The sequence below is a fragment of the Sander lucioperca genome, chromosome 14 (genome assembly GCF_008315115.2).
Source record: "Sander lucioperca isolate FBNREF2018 chromosome 14, SLUC_FBN_1.2, whole genome shotgun sequence".
NCBI lineage: Eukaryota > Metazoa > Chordata > Actinopteri > Perciformes > Percidae > Sander > Sander lucioperca.
In genome coordinates, this window is record NC_050186.1 from 19,688,604 (window position 1) to 19,697,636 (window position 9,033).

The following is a 9,033-nucleotide window of genomic DNA, read 5'->3' on the forward strand; positions in this document are numbered from 1 at the left end:
GTTACCCAGTGCTAAAGCCTCACAGTCCCGTCCCTCCCCTCTTCAAACTGCTTTAAGCAACATCAAAAATAAATCTTAAAAGCAAAAATACTTTCTTTTTTATGTCTTTTTTCTATAAGTGATGCTCTGTAAAGGGGAGGACAAAAACAAAGAAGTCACAGCTGCCTGTTCAGAGATGCTACAATTTTGCTTTCAAAACACAGAGCCCACCCCTCCCATTGTTATTATTATAAAACACAGCTGTGCTGGGGGAAGATAAGGGAAAAAAAGATATTTTTGCTGCTGCAGAAAGAAAACTTTTCTAATTTTAGTCGTGGTTCAATCGAAGGTCAATGTGCTCCTCTATAGGCCGAGCAGGTTTCATCACCTTGTAGTCTTTGACACCATTTCATATCCAGTACATCATTTCATAAAAGCAAAGCCTGAAGAGGAGTTTCAAATGCAACAGCAGCAATACTCAATCAAGTATGCTCAAGAGCTTGGCATTCAACCACTGGGCTAGAGAATATCTACATTGGCAACTAATACATTCACCAACTTCCATTTTGTCACGTTTGGGGGTTTAAAAAAAATAAGAGTTTTCCCTTGGATTTGCTCCTGTAACTAATTCCACACAATATAACTAGAGGGGGGGGGGGGGGGGGGGAGGAAAACAGCAGGGAATTCAAACTATAGTTTTGCACCAACTTCTACAAAAACAATGTATCCCTTGGACCTGTTGATACTTAATTGTGTATCAGCTTGGTAATGGCAAATGTTATATCAAAACGGTTCTGAACCAGCCTCTGATGCATTAGTCCTTCGCTGTCGCAGCATGCAGGAGTGGAAACTTCTTTTTCATCTACCAGCTTCATTGGCCGATGGGTTTAGAGTATTCACCAGCCCAATATGATTATTTTAATGTAAAAGAACTTCCAAACTAAAGCGGTCTGCGGGCAAACTCACCAGCAACGACCACAATGTAAAAGCATGAGGCTGCTATTCATCTCCCGTGCGGTTTGTGTGGTTGCAGGCTAACATCCATGAATCAGTATGGGGGCTTGTGTCTTTAACCGTCTTATCGTATTAACTCTGCTCATATATTATTCATAGTAAAAGGGAGAAACAGTCACGCAGTATTTAAATAAAGCTGCCCTTTTTTTTTATTGCAATGTTGACATTAAAAATAAACGTTCACATTCAGGATGTGTTTTTTTTAGGAGTTTGAGCCGTGTTTCAACACATCTCTCAGCAGGAGAGGGTGTGCGATTGTTGTCTTTTTCCCTTGCATAATGGATGTTTAAATAAACTAGGGTTACTATTAAATTCACCATATTTGTGCTCGTACTCTGCTGCATGACAGAAGACAGCAGGCTATGAATGGATGAGTGCACATGGCAGTAAGTAAGGCACTTAGTGACAACAACAGTGTAAGTGGACAAAACGATGGCTGGTGTAAGTGCACCACTGTAACATTAGCAAGAGACCAATCTCGCTGCTGATAATGAAAACTTTTTCCAAGAACGACAGGTTCAAAACAGCTTTGATACACATTTGCTCTGCGGTCTGTTTCAACAGCAAGTGCTGTCTAACCAAGATAAATCCTACGAAAAATATGCTTAGCTCATATACGCAGGATGCATGGTCCATTCTGAGTTTGGTGCAAAACAATATAGTTTCTCAATTAATAAAAAAAAAAAAAAAAAAAGAACAGGTAGGGAAATGCTAAAAAATAAAACAGCCTTTACATCCATTCGACAGGCTCTGAAAACAAGTGAGAAATGTAAAACTGAAGAGTTGCCTGAAGCCTGTATGCAAGCGCTGATGTCTGTGCAAAAGCCCGGTGTGTCCTGGAGGGGAGAAGAAACTCAGGTTAGGAAGACGGGTCTTACATCTTTAATGCAGTTAAAGTCTAACAATGATCTCAAAGCATCTCACCTGTTTTAGGTGCTGTCCTGTTGGCGTGCTGGTTTCTCCTCAATCTCCTCCACATCACAGTCAGCGCCGGACGCGTGGAACTCAGCCACGTAGAGGCTCTTGTCGATGCTGCTGGGAATGGGCTTGATGTCGGTCACCAGCTGGTCTTCGATGGCCTTCAGGTTGAAGCGGTCCTCCGATGTGATCAGGTTGATGGCCAAGCCGAGGTGACCAAACCTCCCTGAATGAGAGAAGAGCAAGAGAATATGTCAAATATAAAAATTCACTTTCTCCAACAATCATTTATTTTATCTATTCCTAACCAAGACAGGCTTTACTGTAAGTGTTTGTCCTAATTTATCGTAGAATGAAAGCCAATTCAGATCCTGCGCCCAGAGATTACCACTGTGAAGAGCAAACAGAGCAGTTGGAGCTGTATTTATGTCATCATCCCACAGGAAGAACTAGTACACACGTTGCTTATGCATCGATTTTAACAACTTGTATTAAATCAAAAGAAGCTACTGATTCTTTGTGCATTTTTACTTTTATGTTTAGCATGATTTTTCTTTGCATTTGTTGTCTAAATATAATAAAACCAGTTTCCACAAATGAGACAGTGAAGCTTTAATATAATGAAGCAGTGCACATTATTAGTGCACATCAGGTATAACATACCTGATCTTCCAATACGATGGAGGTAAGTCTCAGCATTTTTGGGGAAGTCGAAGTTGATGACTACATTGACAGCCTGGATGTCAATACCCCTGGTGAAGAGATCTATTTGGGGGGAGGGGACAATAGAACATTAGATTAAATCTCTGATAGCCACTGGGTAACTTTACATTCTGAGTTTTGAAATGTGCAAGTATACACCAGAAACTCACCAGTGCAGACCAGGTTTCTGCACAGTCCATTTCTGAAGTCGTGGAACACTCTGTTTCTGTATTCCTGAAAACAAATAAAAACCCTTTGGCGATAAAGACTTTCGCTCAAATGATATTTGAAATAATCACGTAGCAAAACAGTGGCCATCTGAAAATAGAAAAAGGGCATAGAGGCAACATTTCGCTCAGTTGTTTATTGTCCTTACCTGCATCATTTTAGCATGGATGTAGAAGCAAGAGTAGCCCAGCTGAGTGATCTTCTTGGCCAAGAGCTCCACCCTCTGAGTGGAGTTACAGAAGATAATCGACTGGTTGATTTGAAGCTGTGACAGAGAGAGACAAAAAGAATGTTATGGATCACTATATCAACATTGTGACCTGTGGTTTGATGCTAAATTGGCCAATTTAATGTTGAAAGAGGAATTAGAACAGGTTGTTAGAGACGTTAAATCCCACCCCCTGGGATGCAACCATAAATAAGTAGACTAGACTTTCAACAACTAAAAATGCACTACTGTACTGCCACTCATTTGTGTTTGCACCACTGCAATATGGAAAGAAGTGCCTTTGTGACTGCAAGTCTGGCAGGTTAAAAAAAAAGCATGGACGGTGAATATAGAGTTAGTCAGTTACCCTGGAGAACAGTGTGTTGAGGCAGTGGACTTTTTGCCTCTCTGTGACGTAGGCGTAGTATTGAGTAATGCCCTTCAGAGTCAGCTCCTCCATCAGGTTTATCTCATAGGGTTTCTGAAGGTGCTTGGCCTACAGCAAGGACACATGGGAGAATAAATAGATTAGAGTGTGCATTTAAAAACTCAGACAGCAAGAAGACGGCAGAATTATTACAAATGTACAAGCATGAAGGACTTCCCTTAAGTAATAAAATGTGTTTTTGTTTGGTCAGTTTGTTTTGTTTATTTTGCACTGTAGGGGTTTATTAGCTTTACTTAACTGAAATCAGAAGTATTTACATATTATGTAGTTTGCATGACTGCATTGACATTGTAGAAGACTTTTACAGAATCTAAACAATCAAATCCTGCGACTGCTGGCTGAATTGCTTTAGACGAAAGCAGCCCTGGAAAAGTATACAACAGACAAACGCAAACACAGATCTGGGCACAGTGTGAGAACAGCTTGGTCTGCAGCGTGAGCCAAGTGGTGCCAAGTGGCGCAGAGCCATCGGGCTGGCTGAGTGGTGCAGCAATTAGCCGATTACTCACCATGAACTTCTGCACGCTGATTGGGAAGGTTGCAGAGTAGAGCAGGATCTGCCTGTTCTTGGCCAGGAAGCTGATGATATCCTCGATGAGCACCACAAAATCCTGAGACAGCAGCTTATCCGCCTGAGAGGAAACAGACAATTTAACATGTAGCAGGCAATGCTCGGGTCTGAAAAGAAATTGATTTTGATGAACATGAAATGACAGACTTGTTAAAAAAAAATCTGATTAAAAAAAAGAGATGCCTTGACAATATATACTACTGATTATTATGAGCAGATTTTAGTAGTTTTGTTGATTTTTATTCATGTTTACCTCATCCATCACCATCATCTGGACTCTGTCCACTTTTGCCACTCCCTTCTTTATCAAGTCCAGGATCCTACCAGGCGTGGCGATGACCACATGCACTGATGTGGAAAACATCGGGAAAGATTAGGTTAAACAAAATTGAAATATGATTTTTTATTTTAATTATTATTTTTTTTTTTTTATTTGTCTATTATTTGTACCATTAACCTCGTTAAAGTGCAAAGTGTACACACAAAAAGAATCAGAACTCTATAAGCCAACATGCAGATTTACTCATTTGTGATATTTGCCATGAAGTGGGTCAGTGAGATACACTGTGGCTTCTTACCAGTCTCATCCAAACGCATGATGTCATCTCGCAGGTTGGTACCCCCGGTGGTGGCCATGACTTTGACTCCCCCCAGGTGTTTGCTGATCTGGATGGAGATCTGGCTTACCTGCAGTGCCAGCTCACGGGTGGGCACCATGACAAGTGCTAGGGCATACAAATGTACACGTTACAGAAGCAAAAGTAAAGTGTAAAACCAACATGACAAAACAGCTTACAGACTATAGAAAAGACCTTATTAGGAGGGACACCGAGGGTGTAGATAAGGTAGTAAGGGATGAGGAGACAAGAGAGGACGTATGAGAGAAGAACAATGAGCATGATGACCAAAGGAACCAAAGTGAGGTTGATGGTAAAGGACGGAGGATGAGGATTACTGTAGAAAAATACAGGCAGCGTCTCACCCTGTATGTGGTCCTTTTTCAGGTCTATTCTCTCCAGCAGTGGGATGAGATAGGCTCCACTTTTCCCTGTTCCATTCTTAGCCCGAGCCAGAATATCCCGTCCAGACAGGGCGATGGGAATGCTCTCCTCCTGCAAGGAAAGACAAATATTATCTTTAGTCTCATTCTGTGACTGTACTGTAGTATCATGCTGAAAAATATCTCTCTCTCTCTCTCTCTCTCTCAAACTGAAACATCCCCGGTTTGATTCAACAAAGGTCACAATCTTCCATTTAAATATAAAAAAAGACGTATACAAAAAGGCATGATGATGACGACATTAGGTTCATCTGGTTAGCAAATACAATTTGACAAAAAACAAACAAAACATACCTGGATAGGGGAAGGTTTCTCCCAACCCATCTCAAAGATGCCCATCAGCAGTTCTCTCTTGAGACAGTAATCTTCAAATTCATTCCCCTTGGTGGACGTCACATCCTACAGTAGATACAGAATGGTTAGGAATACAGTAGAAAACTACTTTTAAGTTACAGTAAGATAAAACAAACAGTTATCTAAGTTTGACTCACTGAAGTTTTGACCCTGTTGTCTTTGGGAGGGAGCTTTAGGCTCTTTTTCCAGTCATCTCCAAACTTGATGCCTCCTCCGTCCTGAGCGGCACCGCCTGCTATCTGGGATGCACCCAAAGTCTTTCCTTGAGTTGTGGGTGCTGGCTGGACAGACGCTGGTTTAGTCTGTCCTCTGAGCTGCCCATTCTGCTTGTTCAGTCCCATGACAACTGGGCCAATGTTTTCTGTTCTGGCCGTTGCCATTTTTCCTGTTTTCCTTTCTTTTGTTTTTCTTCTTCTTCAAAGTATTAGATTTTTGCCTCTTAGGTTTCTCTTTTTAAAAATTCTCTTCAAAAGTAAAAAAGTTTAATAAAGCATTAACAAACAATATTTTCTATTCTTTTTAAGTCCAAAGCTTTTACAACAGAAGTCAATTCATAGTATTTACATATACACATGTACGTGCAGTTCGGTCCCCTTCAACAACAGAGTGACTGACGTACAAGAACAACAAAAAAAACACGTTTTTACACAAGAGCTCTTCAAAATGAAGAGAAATTTGCATTCATATGCATGAATATACTTGCCCACAATATAGAAAAATTATATGTGAACAAGTATCAAAGCGGTTCAAGTCCTGAAATAGAACAACTAAGGCAATCTGAACTTGGGGAACAGCCTCTTCAATATAATCGTAGTTCAATGCTTGAACTTCTGTTTGTAAATTGAACAATATTTCCTCTTTCCACTTTGAGTCCATAGAGTTGCTCAATATCCCTGTCCTTGAAAAAAAGGTTGTCCAACTTTGTACAAGTGTTTCCCCAAAATCATAGTCTGTAATGCTCTCCGTTTATTTCCACTGTGTGGATATATGTCACTCCACTGTGTGAAAAAATTGAATTCACAAATACAAGGGGTTTTCTAGTCCAAAGCCCAAAAGCTTTCCACCCCTTTTGAGTCTCAGTGTGTGTTTCTTTTTCTTTCTCCTCCAGGTGTTCGACCCTCTCTCTCCAGACACCACAGGTCTTCAGGTCGGTGTGCGAGTGTGGCCGTGATCAACCCGCTGCCTCCTCAAAGTCAGCCAACAACTCAAACTTGTAACCTACGAAAAAGTCCAACCAAAAGGTTTTAGAACAAACCGTGAGCAGTTGATTAATCACTTAGGTAACCAGAAGAAAACATGATGGAACACATGATGGAACACATCAAATCAAATACAAAGATGTATATGGTTTTCTCAGATTTATATCATGAATCTAATTCTAAGATCTTGGAGTTGGGTAAATCAGACTACAAGTAGGGCTGAAACTAACCATTTTCATTATCAATTAATCTGCTGTTAACCATTTATTATCCATCTAGTCTATAAAAATGTCAGAAATTTGTAAAATGAATTTCCTAAAGCCCTGTCCAACAGTGACAGCTAACCCGATTCGGTTTATGATCACAAACGACAAAGAAAAACAGCAAATCCTTACAACCGAGAAGATGGAACTGGGGAATTTTTTTCTCAAGACAGACCTAGATGATTACTCCATTATGATAATAGTTATCAATTAATTATATGTTAATCACCTCATCATTTTAGCTCTATACATAAGCCAGTGGTTCCCAACCTTTTCAGCATGTGACCCTTAAAAAAATAAGAAACGTGACTTACCATTACACGTTGAATATATCTAAGTTGTAAACTGTTGGCCGATGAGAGGCGCTCCTTTTTCAGCTTGTTTACTATGAACTATTTTATAGGCCTATAAAGATAAAACAAAAAGCAAACTATGCAGCTATTATACTGCTAATAGTCAAGCAAATGTTATCTTCCTTTTGGGCATTTTGACCACAAGGTTGGGAACCAGTGACAAAAGCGATTTCATTTCAATACATCACTTTTTGTTTCTGGTAACTTGTAATGGGTTCTTGTTATTGCTGACATTTTACAGACTAAACAAGTATTAGCATTGAGCAACATTAAACATAGTTGGTTGCATTTTAAATAACAAACCTCGCTAGACCTCACAACAGTGAAAGGTTTTAACAGCTAATTCGCTAAATGGTTTGGGTTAAGATTGCACAGGTGAACTTGCCAGGTGGAAATCGTCTGAGGCCGATTAGTAAAGACCAAACTGTCCGGATTTAAGACTGACCTAACGATACAGTGAATACTCTAGGTCTGACAGAAATACATTTAATAATTACAGTATATATCGATTGTCAAAAACTGCAAGTCGGTCAAAGCTGCTGATGCTCTGTCCATGCTAACTGTTAATTTCTTTTCGGCTAACGTTAGTAGCTGAACTGTTCGTGTTTCGACTCAAATAAACGTCGTTATTTTTTTTTTAAATTTCCAAACCTTTTCTGCAAAACACTTAACATGTATTAACGTTAAAGTACGCACTATGTCTGTGTGGCTGTGTTAAATCATAAAATCAATAACTTAACGTTACCTTAATGCTGCGTCTCAGCTGAATCAACAGTAGCACCGCTGGGCTAACGTTGCTAAGCCAGTGTTAGCTCTAAGCTATCCAACCGATACGCCGTGTCAACACTTGCGGACTTTTTATAGGCTTTTAACTAAGAAATATGACAATATGTGTGTGTAAAGTTTAGCAACTTTTGGCATTACATGTCGTTAAAGTTGCGTTCTTTGTAATATTATCGTTAACTGGCATAATTAGCACGCTCGTTAGCCGCAGGGCTAATTTAGCACTCGCTAACGTTAGCTATTTGCTAGCCAGCTCACAACAACTCGGATGTTTTTTACGGAAATTAGACGGTTCAGTGTCACGCAAACCTACCTTAGTTTCTTTGATATTTTACAAGGAATACTCAGTGTGCGATTGATGAACTGCTTCCTTTACAATTCGCTTTAATAACAGATTTTTACTTGAAATAAATCGCTTCTATTGTTTCTTTTTGCTTTAAATCAACATGGTCGCCTTCTTCGTCTTCTCTTCCTCGACGTCTCTCTCCTGTTTATTACTTGGCACTCTACGACGCTACTGCCACCTGCTGTCACAAGTGGTTATTGCATTATATTGTACCACATATGGCGGTGGTTTCAAAGTGGGGTCTGGAGACCCCCAGGGGCTCCCCAACAAAAATAATTTATTTTCACTATAATTCCATCCTTAAGTAACACAATGGCAGAAAGTATGACAATTTTGGTCATTGATTTCATACACTTTCTATAATAAAACATCTAAGAGCAAAAATCCTATCAGATGGGGGGGGTCCATGGTCTAATTTGTGCCAGTTTAGCAGTCCTTGACATGAAAAAGTTTGGGAACCACTGGTCAATGATACATTATGTGTTATGTTTGGGTTTGAAATGTGTTGCGATTTCGTTAGTGTATAGTAATAATAGCAATTGTCTTACCGTGAAACCCAACTGAACACGTTATTACATAATACATGCTAAAAATAACCTCAATTTAT

General features: G+C 39.8%; 1 protein-coding gene across 2 annotated transcripts; it reads right to left on the minus strand.

The window, feature by feature from the left end:
• Positions 1–1,091: 1,091 nt before the first annotated feature.
• On the minus strand, positions 1,092–8,581 carry LOC116047177 (probable ATP-dependent RNA helicase ddx6). 2 transcript variants are annotated; one of them, XM_035991547.1, is made up of 14 exons: positions 8,394–8,566; positions 7,259–7,349; positions 5,620–6,700; positions 5,423–5,527; positions 5,051–5,180; positions 4,647–4,793; positions 4,322–4,416; positions 4,007–4,129; positions 3,417–3,545; positions 2,990–3,106; positions 2,784–2,847; positions 2,575–2,676; positions 1,918–2,137; positions 1,092–1,829 (listed from the first exon to the last, which is right to left on the minus strand). In XM_035991547.1, exons 3-13 carry the CDS (start codon positions 5,860–5,862, stop codon positions 1,923–1,925), a joined length of 1,470 nt encoding a protein of 489 aa, XP_035847440.1. In that variant the 5' UTR covers positions 5,863–6,700; positions 7,259–7,349; positions 8,394–8,566; the 3' UTR covers positions 1,092–1,829; positions 1,918–1,922. The 2 variants fall into 2 exon arrangements, with proteins under 2 accessions (XP_035847440.1, XP_031151631.1); XM_031295771.2 differs by lacking the exon at positions 7,259–7,349 and having other exon boundaries at positions 8,394–8,581.
• Between the last annotated feature and the right edge of the window lie 452 nt (positions 8,582–9,033).